This window comes from Porites lutea, chromosome 14, assembly GCF_958299795.1.
Source record: "Porites lutea chromosome 14, jaPorLute2.1, whole genome shotgun sequence".
NCBI classification, from domain to species: Eukaryota; Metazoa; Cnidaria; class Anthozoa; order Scleractinia; family Poritidae; genus Porites; species Porites lutea.
Genome location: NC_133214.1, coordinates 20,094,945 through 20,122,158, shown reverse-complemented (window position 1 = coordinate 20,122,158; position 27,214 = coordinate 20,094,945). Strand labels below are relative to the sequence as shown.

At 38.8% G+C, this 27,214-nt stretch overlaps 1 protein-coding gene across 1 annotated transcript; it reads right to left on the bottom strand.

The window, feature by feature from the left end:
- Nucleotides 1-1,147: 1,147 nt before the first annotated feature.
- LOC140924427 (cyclin-dependent kinase 14-like) lies at nt 1,148-17,840 on the bottom strand. The gene is made up of 18 exons (XM_073374458.1): nt 17,472-17,840; nt 17,265-17,336; nt 15,900-15,955; nt 14,983-15,168; nt 10,879-10,973; nt 9,965-10,044; nt 9,486-9,580; nt 8,779-8,841; nt 8,293-8,354; nt 8,036-8,097; nt 7,812-7,872; nt 7,625-7,684; nt 6,854-6,947; nt 6,159-6,222; nt 5,982-6,030; nt 4,238-4,286; nt 3,934-4,024; nt 1,148-3,469 (listed from the first exon to the last, which is right to left on the bottom strand). The coding sequence occupies exons 1-18, from the start codon at nt 17,557-17,559 to the stop codon at nt 3,417-3,419; spliced, it is 1,380 nt and encodes a 459-aa protein (XP_073230559.1). The 5' UTR covers nt 17,560-17,840; the 3' UTR covers nt 1,148-3,416.
- Nucleotides 17,841-27,214: the final 9,374 nt, after the last annotated feature.

The following is a 27,214-nucleotide window of genomic DNA, read 5'->3' as shown; positions in this document are numbered from 1 at the left end:
ATCAAAAGGCCGACTTAAGAATGCAGGTGCCTTGTTACAACGAGGGGGAGGGGTGGAGGAAAACTTTAAAAAAAATTTTGTCCGTAAGCGCGCGTGAGAAGGCGTAAATTAAAAATATGAAGTCTCATATCTTGCAAATGAAAGAAAGAAGATTTCTGCAACTAGTTCAACTGATAGAAACATTAAACAAAGCTCCAGTCAACTTTCCCGATAATTTCATTCTCTTTTCTAAATAGAACACTGACTGATCGCTTGTTTTTTCCAGTTTCGGGAAAATTCAAGTCGCCTTTGTCTTTGCTGTTTGGCCATCATGTTAATGCAGAGGCAGGATTTGGATATTCTTCTTTTAATTTTCGATCTTTAATCACTGGGTCTTTGCACACGGATCGCTGATAATGTTTCAGGATTCGGAGCATCAAAGTTAAGCAGCGATTTTAAGTTACGGAAACTTCTTAGAGATGAGATGAAAACCTACGTAAACCCTGGCACAAAAACTTAAATATCCTCAGTTCTCGCCATACTCGAGTTCCCCTATCCCTTTACAAATAGTTTTTACCTGACTTTTCAAATGAAATAATCCTACCTGTAAAGTTTTTCACTTGATTTCGATGTTTATAAATCTGAACAAAGGAAGCCCTCTACAAAGTCGTTGTTGCTTGCAAAACGCACTGCAGCTCTGTTTTGCTAACCTGGCGCGAACCACCGAACCACAGGTAACCCAGTATTAAGCTGGTGCGGGAGCTAAGTCGTTGTTTTGCCAATATAAACCTATTTCTTTTTTTCCGTTCTCGTTGCCGTCGCCGTCGTCGTTGCTTAAGCTCCGTACAACCGTTGTTCAAGTAGGTTACACACATTTTCCGCTTTCAAGCACTTGCAACAGAGGGCAGAAATGTTTGGACCTTTACCATGTTATTCAGTTGAAAATGGCTGAAGCCCTCCCCACGCCAACCCCAAAATGTACATTTATTAACTTTTTTGGGCTAAGGTGATTCGGGGAATGAAGAGATGAACCTCAAGCCGACGAAGGATAACAGCCCTGTGTTCGGTTTTTTTATAACTTTCTAAGTTCTTTTCACCTTGATTGTAGAATTTAAACACGTTTTAAACAATTTCTATGGAAACCTTAACAGATGACAAACACACAAAGCAGTGTCTTGGACATTTAATTTTTTCCATGTTTCAAATAAATATCTTCCACGCATTTTTTTACTCGAAAAATACAATTACACATCCTATTAAATATACAGAATTATGTAAGGGCCATTCTCATTTAACTGGCGCCCAGTAAATAACTGAGTTGAACAAGAACATACGGGGCAGATATCAGTAAAATATTCTAGTGACCTGATGACTTGGAGGCAAACATATTGACCAGGGACAATCAAAACCCAAAAAAGATCGATCTCCTCTACAACCAGTATTTCTTTCGCAGGGGAAGATGACTCAACCAGTTGCACGAAACGAATTATTTCCGGCGGTAAGCAATCCGTTAGGAACGCTTTGATCGTTAAAATTCATGGATAATACCATGAGAACAGGAGAGATTTATCCTTTTTTGATAAAGACTAAAACTAAGACTGTTCAGTCAAGTGAAAAAACAGAATTTCCTGTCGTCCAGTGCCATCTGTAACCACACAACCAAGGAGAACCATGTCGTTTGACCGCTCCCATGATCACAGAACGAACTGACGTCCACTCTGACTCAGTCGTTAATAAACTCTCGATTAGCTATGCTAACTGGGGTTTGTCAATGCTTGTAATATTGTTATTTTAAAAACGGAATAAAGTGTTGTTGTTGTTGTTGTTGTTAAAAGAAAATGGGTTTTGATTCACCTGGCTAACTAGACTACTAGAACCAAGCACATTAAGCAAAAACGAAAAAAGAGAAATGCAAAATTTTATAATAGTAATAACCGTAAGCAAACTACAGCACATTGTCACTGACAATATTACAAACTTAATCAGCATAAGTACAAAATAAGAATTAAAAGAAATTCACATTAAGTAGCGAAATATCTCAGGCTTTAAGAAAGCTGATATCAATATTTACCAAAGACCATTATTTTATATCCCCAAAATTTGCCATTTTTAATATAGAAAACGCATAATTTACTTTCAAATATATTAATATAAATAAATTGGAAGCCATAATTTACAAGGGGAATTTAAAAAATTGCATTTACCGCACTGTAAAAACTATATACATCTTTTAATCCCTGGGATGAACCTTTTGAAGATGCAACCTGTAGCTGTAACATTTTCCAGTGATTAGCGAGTATTTTCAAATGAATGTCGCGAGTTGTTCAAAGTAATCACGTGATTGAATCAACTTTGAATTGCTACGCCTCTGATTTGCTGGACTGAAATCTCGCGGAGTTTTATCCACCAATCATAAGTAAACGAATCTTGACTTGCTCACATGCGTTTTCCCGCTCTTGGCAAACGTTTAAGCTTTTGTTCGAGTTCTGATTGGTTCAGTTGATTGTCTACGCGTGATGTTCGGAGTTCTGATTGGTTAATAACTTAATATCAAGTAACTACGTAATAACTTAGCGACATTCAATTGAACCCGCATTGCGATAAGAACATCAAGAGTTTGCTTCAGTTCAGTTTATTCTGGGTAATATTCGGCGTTAACAGGAGGCCATAACCTAGAGTGAGCAACTTCCATATACTCGTGTCAGGGGCCCGTTTCTCGAAAGTACCGATAATTAACGGGCCCGATAAGCTGTTCCCGTTTACATTAAAGATCGAGGTTTCAATAGTCTTGCATCTAACATGATAAAACTATCAGTTAATGAAACAAAATGGAGTAGTTCGCTAGCCAGGACCCGTGATCTCATTTTTTAAATTTTGCCTTGAATATTTGATTTCGGGCCCGAAAAGTTACCGGGACGTTCGAGAAACGGGCCCCTGGGCGCTAACATTTCACTGACCAGTTTTTTTTTAGCACGGTTTTGGCGCAAATCATTGAATTCCCCTATTACTTTTCAGCAAAACCTACAGGCCTGAAAATGGCTGGTATTTCGGAAATTTTAAAGAAGTTTAATATCTTCTTATACTTCGAATACACTCATAGCTCATAGACTGAGTGGAGGTGCCTTAATATGGATCTAAAAATAAACCGGTCGGTGAAAACACCGTGAAACAAGCCTAGTATGGGAGAGGCTCGCTTCACGTTATGAGCTCCTGATGTCAATGTTTTAAAATATACTTGGAATTCAGTCACAAAATGGCGACAATTAATAATTAACTGAATAAAAAAGATAAACTATAGTTTCCTCTTGTAAGATACTCCTTGGGAAATCATCTTATATGCGAATCTGAGAGAGTTTGTTGGAGAGCAGAGTCCAGCTTGCGCTATTAACAGCAAAGCAGTGTAGGCGATTAGACTGCAAAACCAAGCCCCCTTTTTCTCATTGCTCGTCCTTGCTTAGCTGAATACCAGGGACTGAAAATATTGACACCACTAAAAGCAAGAAAGTAGCGTTAGTGAGCATTTCATATTATTGCTACGAGCCACTTATCTTTGGATTTCCTGTGGTTCCTTGGGTGTCCTGTTATGGATTTATCTTTGTCAGGATGATTTTTAGTAAGTATGTACAGCGGAGTCATAATAACTCAATTTCACATGCATCGTATTAACACTCTTATTGCTTTGCATCACTTTAATTTCGATATGCTCGCACATTGTGGCGCGCGCAAACACTTTCAAGTTACTTAGTGGCCAATAAGGACCCAAATCACAAAGAACTCGTGACTGTATGACTCACTGGTAGTTCTTTATCCCACGACTATTAATTGACCCAATAAAAGGGACTGTGATTAGCAAAATTGTACGCGAATGAAATAATTCTTTAAATCAAACTTATCACAATATTTCTGACATGAAAAAGAAAAACGAGAGAAAACTAGTAAAGACTCATTACCTACCATTTGGTAAAGTGAATAATTCCTTTGGTAAGTCGCTGAAGTATACATGACTCATAGCATCTGAGGCGGATATTCTGTTCTTTGGAACACACTGAAAAACGACAAAAAATTGGAGAGTCTTGTGAAGCGTTCAGTAAACAAGAAAGGGAATGCTAAAATCAAAGAATTTTCAACTCGACCCCACTTAACTCCACAAGAACACAATCTACCAACGCACAATTTGGGCAACTTACAGTTCTTCAAAAGATGCTCAGTTAATGCTTTACTGACATGATTCTCTATATTTCAATACGGTAGATCATACCTGCACCATTTCTGTGGCCAGAGATTCAGCTCCAGTAATAAGCAACAACCTGGAGACATATCATAACAGTGATTTTGTTACAAATAGTTATGGTGAGTCCTGGGACTGATCTTGTGAAAAATCTTGAGTCCCAGTGCAGAAACAAGAATTGCAAGTCCCAAGGGCGGATACTGGATTTTTCTTTTAGAAGAGGGTGCACTCGTCTCTTGCTCTACTTCAACACCAATAAACCACATAGTTTTTTTTTTTTTTTTTGCAGAATACCAGTTGTATTAGAAAACCACAGGTCATCTCAGGGGGTGGGGGGTGCGCACCCCCTGCACCCTCCCCCTAGATTCGGCCCTTGAGTCCCTCTTCAAAAAAACGAGTCCTAAATTGAAAATGCTTGGGCCTTTATGTAACCAGACAGTTACATAAGACAGACTACAAAACTCTGTAAAAATATATTCCTTCTATTGTAAAGCACAACAAAGGCAAAAGATAACAACACGAACAGCTTGAAGATATTCTAGAAATAGACATCTTCAGATCTATCCGATCTTTACCATGGGTTGTGTCTTTGGGAATTTTTATGCGTCAGGGAACAAAATCACTGCATAATCATAAATGGAGGATATCACTCGAGGCAATTTCATTCGCTGAGGCAAAACATCAATTTTTTTCGACGGATACGATTAGGAGAACACCTTTGAACACTTTGTCTGGCCCTATATAGGTGTCCGCTAACGAGTAGCCTGCGTAGCTGGCGGTATTGTGTAGTAGTCGAGTGAGATTTGGCGGCGGAGCCGTTGTAATATAGTCGAGTGAGATTTGACGGCGGAGCCGTCACGAGCGGCGAAGCCGCGAGAAATACCGCCTGCCAGAGAACCATGATTTTGCGAATGCCGCCCACTTTTGTCACGTTAGCTGATCCCAATTAAATCAGCCAATCAAAGAGACACCTGCAATTCGAAACTTCCGATTATTTTCGCGCGAGACAGTTTAGAAATAAGGGTTGACAGGCTAAACACGACTCTTAAAGCTCGTGACAATGTGAAACGTGACCTTGTGAGTTTGCTTGAACAGAGATTTTTTTTATTTTCTCGGCTCTCGCTCGAAGGTTACTAGCACTACACAGTGCACGTATCATTCTAAACTTTGACTGAGTAAATCTTTTTTTGCAACACTAGGCTTAACATTAAAAGGTAATGAAGCTGGTTTGTTACATGCATACTGAGTAACCATTTCCGGTGGTTTATTCTTCTGTAGGTGTTCCTGATAGGATTTGATCTCGGATGCAGTTGTAAAGTGTTTTAATTTTCTTTGACCTTTGTTTTTTACGGCTAAATTAAGACAATTCCAGCGCTGTGAATTTTAAAGACGCCATTTCGGCAATTTGGTCATCAATTATGCTCTTTCTAAAGCGGAAAACACAATCACCATCTGCTCCCTAAAATGGGAAATATACGCGAAGGCTCATCTAACATGATTGACATATGAATGGCCGTCGACCAATCCGTTTCCCCGCACACTGGTGTGCGGACCATTCAAAATACCGGGGTTTTCTGGCAGGCGGTATTTCAACCGCCTAGTCCCTACTCCTTTTTTTTGGAACACGGCTCCGCCGCCAAAACTTTAATCTCGAACCCACACAATACCGCCAGCTACGCAGGCTAGCTAACGACCAGTTTGACTGTTAAATGCATTACACTCACGCCATCTATACCAGTAATCGTATCGTGACAATTAGGTGAAAATCACTTACTTCGGAGCAACAATTCCAAGTCTCTGTGGTGGAAAGTCAACAAAATTATCTGTGGAGCAAAAATGGGGGAACTAAGAGATCGTAAAAATGTAGATATACAGTAAACGGTTAAGAGGGTGTGTGTTTAGTGCGCTTTGTAAACGTATACCAGTGACAAAAGACCTTGCCTATGCATACCTGCGTTATACTCAGGTAATCTGGAAACACCAGGCCATGTTTCTTCAGTTGCTGTTCCTAAAATCTAAAATTTTTAAGATCATTAGTTTTTTCAAGTAGACTTGATCCAGTTGATTACAGTCGACTCTCTCTTAACGGACACCCGTAAAACGGACACCCAGAATTGGTCCCTGCCTTTCTTTACACCCTTTATTTGACCCTCTACCAGACGGACATCTATCTAAAACGGACACTTCGCCTCCTGCAAAGTGTGATGCTAATTAGCCTGCGAAGCAGACGTTTCCTTACCCGCCCCTTCTCCCCCCCGCTATTTTGCTCCTTTTTGCCCAACGCCCTTGCGCCTATTTCGTGCTTTCCCCGCCTGGCTTAACCCTTTAAGCCCTAAGAGTGATCAGTATCAAATTTCTCTTTGTAATATCAATGCTTTCTAGAACAGACTGGTCATGAGAATTACAGACATGATCACACAAGATGAATTGGCTTGATATTTTATCAACTTCTCCCCTCTACTTCTGTAGGAAATGAATAGGTGCAGCAAATGAGAATTCGAATTTTGGTCTTAGTGTTTAAAGGGTTAAGGGAAACGACTGCTAGGTGATTGACAATGAATGTAGACCTTATAACTAACTTACAAGATGGCATACGACATAACCCTCGCTGTCGAGTGTAACCATGGTAACTGACGTAACTCCTACCTGCCATATCTTGTTGAGTTGATCAACGGAATCTCTCATTCCAGGAAACAGAGCAATTCCTGTTACCATTTCCACAAAGATACAACCGGTACCCCTGAACAATGACAACAGAGTGATTTTGTGGTGTAAACGTGAGAACCTGGGTACTAACTATGGACATGGTTAAACTGGAAATTCCGGTAAGAAAATCAAATGTTCACGTCATTTCGTTTGGAATGGCCTGTTAAGAGACCCTCTAATTTCTCTTCAAAGTCCGTCGAGCGCGCGTGATAAAAATAAAAACCGCGGGCGATTTATTGACCGCCAGCGCAGAGGGTAAAGGTGGGGGAAGAATAAAATTGACAGAAATAACTGAAACTTTTTTCTTTCTCGCGCGCTCGCCGATATTTCCGAAAGGAAGGAAAAGAAAAATAAAACAACGTCTGGGTACAGGCTACGTTTGGAAAGCTTCGGAAAACATGGGCTGTGATTTGAGGCGACGCAATTTTTCCGTTCTTTGTAGTCTGTTCAATTGATTTGGACATACTTTGTACCGGGTCATTCTCCCATTACGTCAAATTTTACGGTTTCTTTGTTAATGCACAAGATTTCCACCCGGATGGTTTATGTAAAAAGTAAACAGCCCTTCTCTCTGAGAAATTCAAAATTCGTATCGTTTTCACAGAGACTACGGACTAAATTGGATAATTTTCTTGACTTGTGACTTAGACCCCTTTAGCAAAGGAAATGGTTAACTAAGTCGGTCCAAGGTTAAGGGCATTCATATCTTACCAGATATCTAATGATGTTGTGTAATCTTTTGATCCTAGAAGAACATCTGGAGGTCGATACCTGTCAAGGTTCCCAGCGAATAAAAAATGAAGAATTAATTTTAATAAACAATATTTTTAACAGCGCCAAAAATAAAATTGTTCAAAATTACAGAAGCTTCTCAAGCTGAAAACATGTTTTTACTTACCAAAGTGTAACCACTTCATGAGAGTACGTATGGCTAGGGACGGATTTAGCACGGGCTAAACCTAGAAACAATCAACCTCGGTTAGACATAGACAAACAAATATCTCTAGAAAACAAGAGAAATGCAAAGTGATCATATTGATAGGGTGGGGTGGGGGAAATCATTGTAAGGGAGGGGAGGGTGCAAAGGGCGATGGGAAAAAGTGAAATAATGATGTCACTTACCAAAATCAGCCAGTTTTAATTCTCCCACTTCATTTATTAACAGGTTCTGAGGTTTTAAGTCCCTATAAACACAGAAGCACATAATGACGTCTTAAATACAAAAATTACATGTGTATCAGATACTGTCATGTTTAGTTAATATAGACTTTATGTATATTAACTCTGTCTAGCTTTATACTGGTTTTAATATAGTTACCTTAGTTCAGATAGATTTTGAAGCATATATTTTATACCAGTCTTTAATCACCAGTACTTACCTATGAAGAATTTTCCGTTCATGAATGTAGTCCAGTCCTCTTAAAAGTTGGAACAAAAACAGCTAGAAATACAAATAAAGAATAACCAAACAAATTCTTTGGCCTACATTGAGTATTTAAGTCATTTAATTTTCATTTGCTTTATTTATGAAAGAGCTGTCATGAACGACTGACACGGTAGATTTTTCTTGCTGTGGGCCAAAGGTACTTTCAATATCAATAAAAACAATAATGACACATATTAATGAACCACAAAAAAAACCATTGTTTTCCAAGGCAATTATTTTAATTTGTCCTATTATTAATTCACAAACGGTATCTTAATAGTAACAGCCATGGCTAAACAAGGCTAATTAATTATTACAGAAAATATACATTAACAAGACATGTATTTTCAAATAAACCTTGGACTATGGGCAAAATGGCAAACGGCAGATTACACCATTAGTAACCAAACTTCTTTAAGGCAAAAATCTCTGAACAAACCTTTACATTGTATGACGGAATACCTCTCGGATACTTTTCAAGGTAGATATTTAGATCTGTATCCTGCAACAAAATATGTGAGAGAGCTCAGGAAATACAAAATTAAATAAATATACATCTCTCATTGAGCCATTGATCTTGCTGATCAGTGCTTTGTTTCAGATGCCTAGTTTCCTACCCCATAGTAGCCTGCGAGCAAGCTCTCTGGGGTGCTCCAGCGGCGTGGCAGGAAAAGGAAGGAGAGCTTGCAACTGCGTCTCTGGAATTTGAATTCCACCTCCAATTCCCCTGTGGCTCTGCGTCAACTGAGCTGTCACATTTCGCCAATCAGCGTGAAGCAGAAACGAGCACGAACGTAAACAAACATTGAGAAACACTATGTGCCAAGGGTAATACCGCCATTACTAATGCCATCTCCACCAATCCGCATTTTGCATCGACTTTTTTAATGCAGATATTCAAATTCCAGAGACGTAGTTGCAAGCTCTCCTTCCTTTCCCTCCCCAACACCAGAGAGCCCCAGAGAGCTTGCTCGCAGGCTAACCTCTTTATAGTAGGTACTGACCCCTAGAAACATATTCACTTAAAACTCTTGACATAAGTTGAGAGTAGTTTTGCAATATTATTGTGTAGTAAGCAGCGGTTTGACACTGTAAACTAAGTCAACCCTCGCTAAGATGGGACACTCTTTTACATTATTAACTCACCACAAACTCAAAGACAAACATGAGTGTATCCTTGGTATGAATGATGTCATGTAGTGTCACAATATTGGCATGCTTCAGCTGTTTCAGCAAAGAGGCTGGAAAAAAAATGAGAGTATATGTGATAACCAAGCAACTCATACAGACAGATTCAGGTTAAATATCTTTTCACCCAGTTGATTATCAATTTCTTTGGTCTCTTAGCCTTAATTCATGAATAATTAAGGCTAAGAGACAAAGGAAAATTGCATACTATATTTTTCAAAAATGATCTTCGAAGCTCAAACTAGTTAGCGGAAAAAAGCCTCAGAACAGTGCCTGTCTCCTAAATCAGAAGTCACATGCAAAATTTTAGCAACTTTGAAGCATTTTTAAAAAATGAGCAAAAAAGGTGTCATTCTTGCACTGAGCCCTTCATTATTAACTTAAAGCTTACAAGTGCATGGCCAAAGAAAGGCAAAAAAATTATCCATAACTGTTACCTTCTCTGATGGCAGTAAATGGTGCTCCTTCTTCTTCTTGCAACCTGATCTCCTTTAAGGCCACAATCTTATTATTTGCACTAAGGTGAAATAAAAATATACAGTATATTATCTTGTAAAAATCTTGTCTTCCATAATATCATGAAACTCAGAAGACCATGAACTTGTAACAAAAATATTTCATCTGGAATGTTATCGCAGTGCTTTGCAAGGGAAAAGCCAATCAGATATGAAAAATCTAAAGCGCAAGCAACAACTTTACTTAGTTAGTGTTTTCTTCTGTCTTAAATGGTTCGAAGGCCTCGCCAGCACCCCTCTACCAGATCATCCTTTGAGTGCCCAGCCTCTCCCCTCTTGGAGCCTAGTCTTTCCCCTCTGAAAGTGACCCCTCATGAATTTCTTTGAAATAGCTTAATATTACATGAAATCACGACACAGTAATTAAGCAATATTTTGATGGTTCACATATTAATTTTTGCAACACTTAAATTTTGTGATTTTGCAAAAATTTTGGATTAAGAGTCACTTTCGTTTTATGTTTTTGAGCTAGAGACATTTAATTTAACTTCTTATTTAATCAAATAAATTTAAATTCATAGGCATTACTGTCAAAACTAACAAATGCCGCAACAGCGGGTATTGTCCAAGATTTTCCTATAAAAAAGCCTCACAAGTTATTTATGTTATGTCTTGAAAAGGAACAACAGGAAGTAGTACTCTACTCCCAGTTACAACTCTTGTAATTCTCTCTTTCTCTCATCGTTTCACTTAATTTTCGCATTATGCTATGTTTGCATCATTTTAATATCACCATTTCAAAAAAAAAGTGCAAAATCTGCAAAATTAGATTGTCCCCAAAATTTCATGTACTAATTGAGGTGAGTATTGACAAATGCTTGATGCAGTAGCATTACCTGCAAACTCCTTTGAACACGGTTGCATATGAACCCTCTCCAAGCTGCTCCAGCTTCTGATAAGCATCAAGACAACCAAATGGAGGGGACAGGGGCTGCAAACGATCAATGTCACTTGGTCATTATAGAAACAATTACATTTACATTGTTAAACTATGTGCAAGCGGACGCAACAACTTCCAACACTGATCTGTCCATGCTGGTAGTCCTGAGTAACAATGTTAAGACCTGCAGTGCATCATGGGAAAGACACAACCCATAAGACTTTGAAAACTATGCATTGGTAACGCGCATGTGTGGCCGACACAATGCTGAAAAGCTGTGCAAATGGATACAACATTGTTGTTACTGCGCTTTGGTGATCACAGAACAAAAGAAATGTTGGGAGTTGTTGGCTCAAACGTTTGACCAGTTTCAAACTTTGCACAACAACTCCCAACGACATACAACAACATGCAACAGGATGCGCAAACAGACACAAAATGTGACATTTAACAATGTTGGGAAATGTTGGCCAACAATGTTGCATTCATTTGCATAAGGCTTTACAACTAGGAGGAGATTGGTGGATTAGCTTTTCCTTTGGAAGCACTGTAGACACAGCAGGGTACATGTACTACTCCCTTTAATTTACTCTGGGGGTGTGATACTGAGTTTCTGCACCTGTTCTAGACAATAATTTAAAAAATAGGAATCCTGTTGCAGCTGTGTAAGGTTCAGGCATAGATTAAAAAGGGAGTGAAGTTTCACACCTAAATTTGATCCAGATAAATCAGGCATCCATGGGGATAAAATTAAAGTGAAGTAAATATAACCATCCTCCAGAGAAAAAGGGATGATTTTCATACCTGGGGTAGGAGAGGGATGTAATACATGATGTGTTTGTCCAAGACAGAATGTATATTATTCTTGTGTTTTCTAAAAGTGTTCACAATTATTGAGGTTTGTCACATTTGGGTTTGGATATCAAAGATTCCTAAACTTTTCTATACTTTCATGCCTAAGATTCCTAAAAAAGTTGAAAAAAGTTTTTTTCCTAAAAAGTTAGGCAAAGGTGCACACGAGCCATATCTGGACAGGGGCGGATCCAGGACTTTTTTTAGGAGGGGGTGCACTCGTCTCTTGCTCTACTTCAACACCAATAAACCACATAGTTTTTTTTTTTTTGCAGAATACCAGTTGTATTAGAAAACTGCAGGTCATCTCAGGGGGGGGGGGGGGGTTGCGCGCACCCCCTGCACCCTCCCCCTAGATCCGCCCCTGCTGGAGTTTGAGGTGTTAAGCTTGGCCACATGCCTCCAAGATTTCTAATACCCCAGATTTTAGTACCCTCCACCACTCTGTTATTCTCAATAAAAGAGCGGCCTGCCTAACTAGCTACTGAATGATATAAACACTCGATCTACTATCAAGAACCAACATTCAGATATTTAATTATATATATTATTTTTACAGTTTTTTTAATCTGGCTCCAGTGTTTCAAAAAATAAAACTACCTGTAAGAAAACCCTCCTAATTTCATACTTCATTTCTGACTCTTTGCTTATTACACATTTGAACTTTACTTTCCATATAAAAGTTGCTACATGGAGTTCCCACCATAGTTTTGCGCATCAACAAGGAATTTATGTTGATGTGTAGATTTATCTCTCCAGTAAATTTCACCCACAAGCAAAATTTTTAACTCAAAATCTAAATAAAAAAATTGAAAACTAGTAAAAGCTTGCAACCTGACTGAAGTGATTATATAATCATTTAAATAGTGAATGCATGTTGTAACAACCCTTCCTAGATATATATGTTATAGTTGTTTTATAATAAGTACTATGTCTAGTTCTTTCTTTCGTGATTCCAATCCACTGAATTAAAGAAAGAAAAGAAAGACTGGTTTAGTGCCTTAGTAAAGCATTCTTTGCAGCTGTCTGGCCCAGTGTCGAACTTAAGATAAAGGAATAGATTCAAGGATAACGTCATGAAATAATCTGGAACTTACCATCTTAGTCACATTTCTTTGATGCATCAGAAACATAAGTATAAATCATGCACAAGAACTAAGTAAGATGAAACACCAAAGCTACATAATATGACAAATATAATTCTCCAGAATTGACATCTTGGTCAATGAAACTGATTGTGAAGAGGGTAAATTTTTTTTTTGCATAGAATATAGTGATAAGAATACCACAATCTTTTAACAAGTAATAAGTTATGCAGATATCTCAAAATCAACAGCATCAAAGCATGAACACTAGTCTTTAGAAATATCTACAGATCTTGTATTACTGTTAAAGCCATAGCAACTACACACCTAAGAGTACAATAGATCCATTATAAACAAGTGTTAACTTTTCTTACAGTATTGATGATTTTGTGGAGTTCCTGCAATGTGATGGTTTCATAACTCCTTCAACTTTTTTGTCATTTGATTTAATTTGTTATTTACCTATAAATTTAAATTTATCACAAGAGTTTTTCAGTACTATCCTCCCTCAGAAAAGATGCTAAAAAACAGATGTTAACCACATGTCCATATAAAAAAAAATTATTCTGTACACAAGAAAAAGAAAAATTCACCATGCACATGGCCCCAAGACTAATGTTTTCAACAGAGCACTACTGAGATCAAACTAGCCTTGTTTTTTACACTTATCATGATCAGTTCAAACATAAATATATATTTAACAAGAAGAAATCCCACACTGACATAACGAATATTAAATAACATTCTACAATATCATACATTACATAATTAACAGTTGTAACAATTATTTATTTCACTGGGAATATTAATGATCAATACGTTTAAATTGTACCAGTATTGAAGTTAAAAATAGCATTCACACATCATATATTTTCATATAACCTACATAGCCCGTTTAGGAGAATAGCTTGCAAATTCTTTTCCTTTCAACAACAACTTTATATCTTTAACTGATAACCATCCAGGTACTTAAAAATGTTGACCACAAAAATATCTGATGTCATAAAATGCGATAACACTGGTTTTTAATGCAAATTCTTCCTAAATATCATATTGCAAAAGGCAATAAAGATCAGTGCAGCATACTATTGTATTGCATGGCTTGGCTCCTTGGCTTTCAAGAGAGCCAATTCCTATAAAAGTTATATAGACAAAGGAAATGAAGCAAAACAAGATAAAACATTTTTTCTCCCTCTCTCACCATTCATTCTCTATTTACAACCCTCCAAGTTAAAGTTTTTGCTTCATCACCATTTGGCGACATATTCTTTTGGTTTAGGGGGACTTTTTTACAAATCAAGTCCCCAGCTTCAACATTTTAGGCACCATGGCGACTAAAATGATCCCAACTTGGAGGGTTGATTTAGTGTTTGGAAAACAACGTTTTAATATTGTTTAGCTAGCTACATTGATCATAGAAATGACCTCACACTGTTCAAAACTTTGTCAGTAAAACTGTACTTTTGATCTACTGAGGAAAAAACCAAGCTGGCTTTCACAGCAAAGTTTTAAGTAAATTTTTTATGGAATGCACGGCCAAAGGTCGAGACCCAATGATCCATACATAGCCTGCATCAAAGATGTATTCTAACCCCTGAGTTAAAGCAGCAGTATAAAGCAGCGCCGATACCTTTTTTTGTCATGGGTACCTAACGGACCCAACGAAATTACCAGATGTACATTTCGAATTTCCTTTCAACCTGATTGGCGCACTGACAATAAGCTTTTTAAACAGGCCAAACATGGCATGTTAACTCAAATCCTGGTACATAGGAAGGCACACAGAACAAGGATTTTGGAGCTGTTTTGCAGATAGACTTAACCAGAAGTTCAGTTTCATTTGTGGTACAGGTATTCCAGTCTCAAAAAACGAGTTCACCATAACATTATGTAAAACTGTTCCAAATAATGGTAATCACCTAAAGCATGTAAAAGATGTATGTAGCAGGCAGTCAATAGCAGAGTGATTAATTAGGTGCCAGAAGTTACATTTACTGTCCCATACATGTGCTTTTATTTCCATTGTCAACTGACTTTCCCATTCTGTTGCTGAATCACAGTAGTGTAACAGTTTTTTGAGAGAACACTGGGTAGTTAACTGAGTAGTAAATCTTAAAACAAACCTGAGGAATATTTTTCAGTTCATCAGGTGACAGATCGTCTGAATTTCTCCTTCCATTGCCAATCTCAAAGCTGATCTTTCTAAGCCGCGTTCCTATTGAATCAGATGCAGAGCGCCTGACGACCGGTCTGGCTGCAAGCTTGCTTGATGTCAGAGATGGGTTGGAGTTGCTATCAAAAACATCATTCTGTATGCATGAAAACAAACAACAGTAATAATAAATACCTTTGTTATCTCTGCTGATTATGTGCATGCGTCTCTTATGAGTTTTCCTGCATGAGTGATTGATCATACTGTCCCTAGCTATATATACCAAAAGTTCCAGTTCGAGAGTGGGTGCTTCATGAAAATACACCATAGTAAGTGTCATTTTACTTGGGAATCATGTAAGGAAACTTGTGCATGCTCAATTGAAAATGGAATGATTGTCAGAAGAGGATACTTCTTTCATGCCAGTATAAGTAGAAGGACGGTAAAAGTATAAACTAGGCACTCTTCACAGGGTATCTACCGTAAAATTCCGAAAATAAGCCCCGGGGCTTATATTTTTCAAAGGGCCTTTTTGAGGGGCTTATTTTTGGAGGGGCTTATGTACGGAGGGAAATTTGTGTTTCAAAATTGATTGGGCTAGCTTGTAGTGGGAAGGAACTTTACCATTTTTGCTTTGTTTTACTTTGTATTCGAGAGCAAAATCCATGTACAAGCCCCCCAGGGGCTTAATTCAGAGAGGCGATTTAACGCAGGGTTTTTTGCATTCCGATTCTGAGGAGCTTATATTTGGAGGGGCTTATACATGGAGGGGCTTATATTCGGAATTTTACGGTATTTAAGCAAATTACATTCTTCTTAAAGCACATGAGTCTTGTGTTAAATAACAATAAACTTATTTTAATAACAAATAAAGAAGCTAGTGCTAACCTCGATTTGACTTTTATCAGAGATGTTGGATACATCATTTTCGTCTTTAATAAAAGCTGCAAGAATAAGTACAGACCATAAGAGTCCTTCCTAAGCCCAAGGAGAGGGGGGGATGACTACATTCCTATACCAGGAGGGGGACAGGACTGCAGAGGGGCGAAGTTAAGGGGCTTCACCCAAATTCCAATATTTTTGGGAAGGTCAAAGGTAACTATTTTATCCGTTTTTTCTTAGGTTAACTGTTAATTTCATTAAAAAGGAAAGTTGTTTTGGAATTCCAGTTGTGGTCAATGTGTCAGGAGAGTCACAAGCTTTTTTTAACATAAAAATGGCTTATTATTTTTAAAGTAAACCAAATTACACCGTTGTGAAGGAAGAAAATGTGGTTTGCAAGCAGAATTGTCTCTTCCAAGCAAATGGTCAAATCAATTTGTCCAAGGTCCATTATACACAAGAAAATGATTCTGTACTTGGTTTTGTTGATTTAAACCAAATAAAATTCCAGTAATGATGTGAATCATGCCTTACTTAGTAAATTGAGAAAATCTTATTCTCCTGGTCATCCTTGTCTTCTAAAGGTCATGAAATCATGATGCTCTAAGAAGTCATGTTTAGTGTTCTGAGATGACAATTTCTGTTTAAAAATGGTTCCCTATATCAATTGTCATTTTTAAGCTTACATTGTATTTTCTTATTTGCGTGGCTTCGATTATGAGCACTAGATTTTATTTTATATTTTGTGCAGTTTTTTAAAGCTTTCTGGAAATCAGTTTCAGTTAAACGTACTTTGTTAGGTTTTCTTGTATGAGTGTCATAAGAATTCATTTGAAAATATCAGAACAGATGTCAAAATCAGGATTTTTCCTATTCTGATTGCATTTTCGTCAGGATTCAGTATTTCCAAGCAAAATTTGGAGAATCCCAACAAGATCGGGATAGTTGGACGGTCTGCTTACTTCTATGGGGCGTTGGTTCAGCACCCTTTCCCCCATCTCCAACCCCCCCCCCCCCCCGCCCCACCCCAATTTTAACCATGTTCTGAAACATGCGAAAGAGGACTGGGGACAAAGCATGTCTTTCTTCAATGCATCGATAATATCACCGATCACCACAGCTGATATGGCAAGTTAAGTTAAGCATCATATATAATATAACCTTACCGAAAAAGCTTTAGAACTTGTTTAATAATGGAACTATTATTTCAAGCCAAGCATAAATTGTCACAATTCTAAAGAGAGGATTATTAAAGGCAATTAACAATTAATTCTTCAAGGACTTCTGTGGACTCGAAGCGCGAAGCTGCAATACGAATATTTATTAGCCATAATGAACACGACACTGCTATTGCAGCTCAATATTACTCACATAACCTAAGTCCCTGTGATATTTTTCTCCGTAATTTCTTGATTTTCGAATCTGAAGAAGACCTCCTCATTCCTAGTTAAAGCAAGCAATTGCATGTTAAAATCTGCATTGAGAAGATTAAAAATCAAAATTGAAGGTGGTGAAGAAGGCAATATTATAAAATATAAACAAAACCTGTCGAAGATCGATTGCGTTATAAACACGAACCTTCGTTGTTAGATGATACTTTGGCGGCATTATTAGCTGTGTCTTCGTCTTCCTCGCATATTTCATTATCATCTCCAGCAGACGCCATTTTAGGCTAATTTAACCGTGGCAAGTTCAAATCCAGTCGGACGAAAACAGCGCTCTGTTGATGATCTATTACTCAGTGTTTACCGATCAAGCAGCGAAAACCCCGGAGATTGTCCTGACGTGTCCCATTCAAGTAGCAGTTTCCATAAGTATTTCTGGCAATTTTGCACGCAATAACTTTCTATTGTTAAATACAAAAAATAACAGAAGATTGAAAGTCAATTCGCACCACCACTTACAAAACAAATTAATTCGCCATTACAATAAAAGCTACCCACAGTGCACCACCACGGGAATGAGAGACCGATATACTGTATATACTGTCCACTGTCCACTTGGCGCCAATTTCATTTCCACCCACTCATGTACCCACTCATCTGTTGTCCACCAATCGCTGCCGCTTGTACAGTAAAGCCATTATCATTTCTTTTTTCATTTACCTCATCAGAGCGTAAGGTAAAGCAGAAACACAAATATTGGGGAGGGGGGGAATATCGCCTAAAAGATTATAGCAGAAAATCAGAACGAAACGATTAACCTTTGACTTCCACTCGTAGAAACAGCAGACCATAGATCAGTGGATTCGTTGTTCTTGTTTTTATAGCGGTTTTATTTGAAGAACTTGGGTGCGCGCATAAGCGACGGGATATTGGCCCTGCTTTCATGCCAAATCAGAAAAAACCAGGAGCCCATTAATCGGCTCCTGAAAAAACTCCAAGTTGTCATCCCTCACTAGTTTTCACGAAATCGGTATATATACTTAAAAAACATTAAATTTTTTAGATCAACTTTTTAGATTCAGTAACAACCATTTTCTATTTTGAGCAAGGGGGTTCCGGTCCTACAATGAGGGACAAAAGTGTTGGCACACTTCCGTAAAATGGCCCCTTTTTGCATAGTGGATATACTTATCCCATTCCCCTGTCTACCCCAACCCCTTCCCCCCCAAAATCAATGTTGAATTTTGGACCCTCAAGTCTTTTTTTTACTTCAGACAACATTGATTCGGGGGGTGAGGGGATTTACGGCGTTTAAAAAGAATGAAATAATAGATGAATTAAATGTTTGCTAAAAGCACCCGTTTTAAACAAGTGTGTCAACTACTTTTGTCCCTGATTGTCTGAAATATGTATCTGTGTTTTCCGGCTAGATTTTTGACGCTGCTGAATTTTTGTGCGATGACGTTACTCTATGGGCCAAATTGTTTTTTTAGAAACAACAATTTGTAAAGTTTCGTCCTGATTTGTAGTATACGTAGAGTAAAATGTACGAAGCGTATGTCATCACTTAATCTTGTACTTCCGCGCGCGTTCCTGATACCCTGTGGGGTCGAGAGGAAATCATTTGTGTTATGATCAATGCCGTTGCAGCGGATGTAATGTTTTCACAAGTATTATCAATAGTGGAAAAAGGATGGAAACACTAAGGTGCAATGGAAATTGTTCTGGTAAATGATTAACTTAAGCGAATGAAGTACTGCAGAGTAACTGAGGGGACATGCATTATTTTTGACATTGACTTGTGCCATTAGTGAAAGGACGTGAACAATATACAGGTTATGAACCTCATAAATGATGGGCCAGCCGTTTGTGCTATGTCCTATATATAGATGTGTGTTTTTTTGGAGACCTTTTCAAACCTAAGTGATCCAAACCTTTAGCGTAGGTAGGCGTCGAACAGGTTAGACCAGGTTTTGGAATGTACTTTTGTAATGATTTTAGATGACCGCCTGCCATTTATTCAGTGGCATAATTTTTTTATTGATGTTGGATGGACAACTATTTCATTTCCCAGCTCGTAAATCACAGAATACCAAAGAAATTGTTTTCAAGATAGACACACCAGTTTGCGTCATCGCCAAAACAGCAATTACTTTTGCCCAGAAGTTCACTTGATGACAAGGAAAGCGGGATAACATGTGATCAATGACGGCCGTGCGCTGGAAAATTTTCCTTTTTTATGCGCTAATTCCTCACGAAAGGCAAAAGAAGATTCCGCTATGTAGAAAGTACTTCGCAATACGTATTCTTGGCAAGAAAAATTCCAGCGATGTGGTGCAAATAAGGAGTTTCAACGGTTAACCACGAGAATACATATGGACATTAAGAGGTCATAACAGACTCATTATACTTTTCGTTTTCCGAAACGTGGTTAACCGTTGTAACACGAAGGAAGCAGTGTTTTCCTCAGTTTGAGCTGTCGTTTTCTTTGAGAGTCAAATACCAGTTCACGTTTCAAAGCTCTCTTTTCATTTTCTCTGCCGACAATAGACAAAAACACAGGGTTTCGCTTGAGAAATACAGTCCAAATGCACAGACATATGCGCTCATGTCACGCTATTTGCGTTGCGTTATCATGTCACTCATGGTGTCACGAGGTGGGATTGAAAGTAATTGTTTTCGTGGACACTTGCAATGTTTGCTACGCTGTCCTTAGTTTTTTATTGAATTGGCCATGAATTTACCTTCACTTTTCCGTAGTTTCGATATTGAACGCAGTGACGGCCGCTCCGCACTAACGCTCCATATTTCCGTGGCCGGCCAGTGACTATCCCCACTACGTGTCAATCCTTACCCTACCCGTGATTGTTTGCGCCTTAACCATCGGATAAAGTGAAGAACGAGAAATATTCACTTTATTAAAAACATTTTCAGTACGCGTACCCTTGAAATTCATCAAAAGTTGTACATGTGCGCAAGTTTCAGCGTTAGTTTTTAGCTTGTAAACCATATCGACGTTAATTCTGGATATCGCAGCCCTTTTATTACGTCATCACGTAATTCCAATTGGCCCTATAATTCGGTCGTGAATAAGTCAATGTCACCCCCACCACCAATAACATAATTATGTCTTTGATTTCTTTAATTTCAGTTAAAATCAGTGTCATGCACGGCTCAACTTGTGTGCAGTAGCACAATTTTGCATTCAGACAATGAGGGACAAAAGTGTTGGCACACTTCCGTAAAATGGCCCCTTTTTGCATAGTGGATATACTTATCCCATTCCCCTGTCTACCCCAACCCCTTCCCCCCCAAAATCAATGTTGAATTTTGGACCCTCAAGTCTTTTTTTTACTTCAGACAACATTGATTCGGGGGGTGAGGGGATTTACGGCGTTTAAAAAGAATGAAATAATAGATGAATTAAATGTTTGCTAAAAGCACCCGTTTTAAACAAGTGTGTCAACTACTTTTGTCCCTGATTGTCTGAAATATGTATCTGTGTTTTCCGGCTAGATTTTTGACGCTGCTGAATTTTTGTGCGATGACGTTACTCTATGGGCCAAATTGTTTTTTTAGAAACAACAATTTGTAAAGTTTCGTCCTGATTTGTAGTATACGTAGAGTAAAATGTACGAAGCGTATGTCATCACTTAATCTTGTACTTCCGCGCGCGTTCCTGATACCCTGTGGGGTCGAGAGGAAATCATTTGTGTTATGATCAATGCCGTTGCAGCGGATGTAATGTTTTCACAAGTATTATCAATAGTGGAAAAAGGATGGAAACACTAAGGTGCAATGGAAATTGTTCTGGTAAATGATTAACTTAAGCGAATGAAGTACTGCAGAGTAACTGAGGGGACATGCATTATTTTTGACATTGACTTGTGCCATTAGTGAAAGGACGTGAACAATATACAGGTTATGAACCTCATAAATGATGGGCCAGCCGTTTGTGCTATGTCCTATATATAGATGTGTGTTTTTTTGGAGACCTTTTCAAACCTAAGTGATCCAAACCTTTAGCGTAGGTAGGCGTCGAACAGGTTAGACCAGGTTTTGGAATGTACTTTTGTAATGATTTTAGATGACCGCCTGCCATTTATTCAGTGGCATAATTTTTTTATTGATGTTGGATGGACAACTATTTCATTTCCCAGCTCGTAAATCACAGAATACCAAAGAAATTGTTTTCAAGATAGACACACCAGTTTGCGTCATCGCCAAAACAGCAATTACTTTTGCCCAGAAGTTCACTTGATGACAAGGAAAGCGGGATAACATGTGATCAATGACGGCCGTGCGCTGGAAAATTTTCCTTTTTTATGCGCTAATTCCTCACGAAAGGCAAAAGAAGATTCCGCTATGTAGAAAGTACTTCGCAATACGTATTCTTGGCAAGAAAAATTCCAGCGATGTGGTGCAAATAAGGAGTTTCAACGGTTAACCACGAGAATACATATGGACATTAAGAGGTCATAACAGACTCATTATACTTTTCGTTTTCCGAAACGTGGTTAACCGTTGTAACACGAAGGAAGCAGTGTTTTCCTCAGTTTGAGCTGTCGTTTTCTTTGAGAGTCAAATACCAGTTCACGTTTCAAAGCTCTCTTTTCATTTTCTCTGCCGACAATAGACAAAAACACAGGGTTTCGCTTGAGAAATACAGTCCAAATGCACAGACATATGCGCTCATGTCACGCTATTTGCGTTGCGTTATCATGTCACTCATGGTGTCACGAGGTGGGATTGAAAGTAATTGTTTTCGTGGACACTTGCAATGTTTGCTACGCTGTCCTTAGTTTTTTATTGAATTGGCCATGAATTTACCTTCACTTTTCCGTAGTTTCGATATTGAACGCAGTGACGGCCGCTCCGCACTAACGCTCCATATTTCCGTGGCCGGCCAGTGACTATCCCCACTACGTGTCAATCCTTACCCTACCCGTGATTGTTTGCGCCTTAACCATCGGATAAAGTGAAGAACGAGAAATATTCACTTTATTAAAAACATTTTCAGTACGCGTACCCTTGAAATTCATCAAAAGTTGTACATGTGCGCAAGTTTCAGCGTTAGTTTTTAGCTTGTAAACCATATCGACGTTAATTCTGGATATCGCAGCCCTTTTATTACGTCATCACGTAATTCCAATTGGCCCTATAATTCGGTCGTGAATAAGTCAATGTCACCCCCACCACCAATAACATAATTATGTCTTTGATTTCTTTAATTTCAGTTAAAATCAGTGTCATGCACGGCTCAACTTGTGTGCAGTAGCACAATTTTGCATTCAGACAATGAGGGACAAAAGTGTTGGCACACTTCCGTAAAATGGCCCCTTTTTGCATAGTGGATATACTTATCCCATTCCCCTGTCTACCCCAACCCCTTCCCCCCCAAAATCAATGTTGAATTTTGGACCCTCAAGTCTTTTTTTTACTTCAGACAACATTGATTCGGGGGGTGAGGGGATTTACGGCGTTTAAAAAGAATGAAATAATAGATGAATTAAATGTTTGCTAAAAGCACCCGTTTTAAACAAGTGTGTCAACTACTTTTGTCCCTGATTGTCTGAAATATGTATCTGTGTTTTCCGGCTAGATTTTTGACGCTGCTGAATTTTTGTGCGATGACGTTACTCTATGGGCCAAATTGTTTTTTTAGAAACAACAATTTGTAAAGTTTCGTCCTGATTTGTAGTATACGTAGAGTAAAATGTACGAAGCGTATGTCATCACTTAATCTTGTACTTCCGCGCGCGTTCCTGATACCCTGTGGGGTCGAGAGGAAATCATTTGTGTTATGATCAATGCCGTTGCAGCGGATGTAATGTTTTCACAAGTATTATCAATAGTGGAAAAAGGATGGAAACACTAAGGTGCAATGGAAATTGTTCTGGTAAATGATTAACTTAAGCGAATGAAGTACTGCAGAGTAACTGAGGGGACATGCATTATTTTTGACATTGACTTGTGCCATTAGTGAAAGGACGTGAACAATATACAGGTTATGAACCTCATAAATGATGGGCCAGCCGTTTGTGCTATGTCCTATATATAGATGTGTGTTTTTTTGGAGACCTTTTCAAACCTAAGTGATCCAAACCTTTAGCGTAGGTAGGCGTCGAACAGGTTAGACCAGGTTTTGGAATGTACTTTTGTAATGATTTTAGATGACCGCCTGCCATTTATTCAGTGGCATAATTTTTTTATTGATGTTGGATGGACAACTATTTCATTTCCCAGCTCGTAAATCACAGAATACCAAAGAAATTGTTTTCAAGATAGACACACCAGTTTGCGTCATCGCCAAAACAGCAATTACTTTTGCCCAGAAGTTCACTTGATGACAAGGAAAGCGGGATAACATGTGATCAATGACGGCCGTGCGCTGGAAAATTTTCCTTTTTTATGCGCTAATTCCTCACGAAAGGCAAAAGAAGATTCCGCTATGTAGAAAGTACTTCGCAATACGTATTCTTGGCAAGAAAAATTCCAGCGATGTGGTGCAAATAAGGAGTTTCAACGGTTAACCACGAGAATACATATGGACATTAAGAGGTCATAACAGACTCATTATACTTTTCGTTTTCCGAAACGTGGTTAACCGTTGTAACACGAAGGAAGCAGTGTTTTCCTCAGTTTGAGCTGTCGTTTTCTTTGAGAGTCAAATACCAGTTCACGTTTCAAAGCTCTCTTTTCATTTTCTCTGCCGACAATAGACAAAAACACAGGGTTTCGCTTGAGAAATACAGTCCAAATGCACAGACATATGCGCTCATGTCACGCTATTTGCGTTGCGTTATCATGTCACTCATGGTGTCACGAGGTGGGATTGAAAGTAATTGTTTTCGTGGACACTTGCAATGTTTGCTACGCTGTCCTTAGTTTTTTATTGAATTGGCCATGAATTTACCTTCACTTTTCCGTAGTTTCGATATTGAACGCAGTGACGGCCGCTCCGCACTAACGCTCCATATTTCCGTGGCCGGCCAGTGACTATCCCCACTACGTGTCAATCCTTACCCTACCCGTGATTGTTTGCGCCTTAACCATCGGATAAAGTGAAGAACGAGAAATATTCACTTTATTAAAAACATTTTCAGTACGCGTACCCTTGAAATTCATCAAAAGTTGTACATGTGCGCAAGTTTCAGCGTTAGTTTTTAGCTTGTAAACCATATCGACGTTAATTCTGGATATCGCAGCCCTTTTATTACGTCATCACGTAATTCCAATTGGCCCTATAATTCGGTCGTGAATAAGTCAATGTCACCCCCACCACCAATAACATAATTATGTCTTTGATTTCTTTAATTTCAGTTAAAATCAGTGTCATGCACGGCTCAACTTGTGTGCAGTAGCACAATTTTGCATTCAGACAATGAGGGACAAAAGTGTTGGCACACTTCCGTAAAATGGCCCCTTTTTGCATAGTGGATATACTTATCCCATTCCCCTGTCTACCCCAACCCCTTCCCCCCCAAAATCAATGTTGAATTTTGGACCCTCAAGTCTTTTTTTTACTTCAGACAACATTGATTCGGGGGGTGAGGGGATTTACGGCGTTTAAAAAGAATGAAATAATAGATGAATTAAATGTTTGCTAAAAGCACCCGTTTTAAACAAGTGTGTCAACTACTTTTGTCCCTGATTGTACTTTCATTTCTGCAGTTTACTCTCAAGACCAGTAGAACAATGTACAATAGGCCTTGGGATCTAGAGGGGGGTGGGGGGGCACTTGTCTTAAGGAATCTCTCACTATTGGTTCCTGCCCACTATAGTTTTTGCTTGTTTACTTTGATTTTTTGTTTAGTTTTGGATTTTACAGTTAGGTACCCTGACCGAGCCACCTAGAACGCCGACTGTGAAAATGGCCTTCGGTTTTGGATGTGGTGGTTTCCCCCTTCCTCTGGCGGTAAATAAATCTCCCCGCGGTTTTTGTTTTTTATCACGCGCGCTCGACGGACTTTGAAAAGAAAATAGAGGGTCTGTGAACAAGCTACAGTCTGAGAGGCTATATACTCTAAAATGACTCATCCAGAGAGGATCAAATGAAATATGTCATCGAACTTGATGCCATGACACATAGACTACGAGCAGTCTCTCTTTTTTCTGTAGTCCGTCGAGAAAAACGCGAGACACGCAAGTGGCCACGCGCGTAACTGATGACGGCGGGCTGCCGCCCTCGTTTAGCGCGTCTCGCGGCTTCGCCGCTCCCGCGCGCGTGCATTGCTCTCACTAGATCTGAAGAAAAAGAGAGACTGCTCGCAGTCTACATGACACAAAACTAATTCATAAAGAGCAAAAGTGGTGCGCGTTTATCGCTTTTTCAAGGCAGCGCCGCTTTTTATCAACCGCTAGGCTAGGCTCAATTACTTTTTTCTCTGGTTGTCTCTGTCGACTGGCAGCTGGCTTTTCGGGAGATGATAAACAACTCAGAAAAGCTGATTGGTCACATAGTAATTCAGACTTTGCCGCAAGATTACCCGCTGTCTCGGACAGAACTTCAGCAGAGCGATGACACATCCCATTGTCTCGACATTCACTTAATAACTGATGATAAAAATATCGTTAATTTCTCGGCAGCCAGACTGTTAAACTCATATACCAACTGATTTGCAATATACCGCCACCGCCACCCCCCCCCCCCCCCCTAACCCCTAGCCCCACACACATCAATCCCCAGTCCGACAAGAAAGCTCGACGCCTTGCTCAGCTCAGGTGAGTCTCGTTGACGTCACATCCAAATCGCCGAGGACGACCGTGAACAAGGCTGGAATAAAACTAGGTCTATCGCATCGTGATCGCGTACAACTTCGCTGGACGCAAATTTGAACTCCATCAAGACTGCGACTTTCCACAAAGAAATCGAAACCGCCAAAGAAGCACGCGCGGGGTAGCGGATGAAAATGATTATCCATTTATTTAATTCTATTAAAACAGCATAATCTCTTTTAATTCCTTCCCTACAACTCAAGCAACTCAGCTGCTGTTAAACTACTCTAAGACTCTTCTTTTTCAAGAAGTTGCGGAAACAATTAGCCATAGGGAGTTGATAAAGTATCCGCGGATCACTTCACCGAGTCCACCACAACTCGGTAGCGGCGGTACTTTAGCTTTTCACTAACAAAAAGAGCAAAAATGCTTTTAAAAGGTACCGAAATCCGTTTAGTTAATTTTATTATTTGAATTCCGGGCGTTTTACCTCAGCCAATCAACTTACATCATTAAGTGAGCAGGTATATATAAATTGTGCTTCAGTTTGAACCGGCGAACAGCATAGCCTCGGGCTAGGCACGCGACATTACAAATTACGTTTTGTATTAAACTGCTCTTTTTAATTTTGATAACAAAGAAAAAATAAGCTAAATCGTCAACCTTAACAATTTAGGCTTTTTAAGCTGAGGATTGAAGGAGTCATAAAATCTAAAACTGCTGAAATCATATTTTGACTGATTGATTCCTTGTGAGGGACTAGAGCAAAAATGGGATTTAGAAATAGAGCAATCATGACTGATTCAGTATAAGCTCCCCTGACTGAGTCAGGAGTGTTATCCTGACTGAGTTTAGTTGATTTATGAGATGAAAGCTTTCCAGTTAATTATTGCTTATTTTGTTCGTCCCTGTGTGAGTTTGTGCGGATTTTAAGAGGGCCACCGGTTCGATTAACTTGAAGCTACAGTGCATAAAAATTGAGAATCCTTTAAAAGAATCTTGTTCCATATGTGTTGTGTTTTTTTTAAATGATTTATTGACCACACAAAATATACAGGAGATAATAAAATAAAATAAAATTACTAATTTATAATTTATTGTTTTTGGAGTTTCTAGCCTGCCAAACTGAAAAAAAAAACATCTAGCATCGTCCATATGTACTTCAGTTATATTTTTAGCCTTACTGCTGATTAATTTATATATAAATATATTACGTTT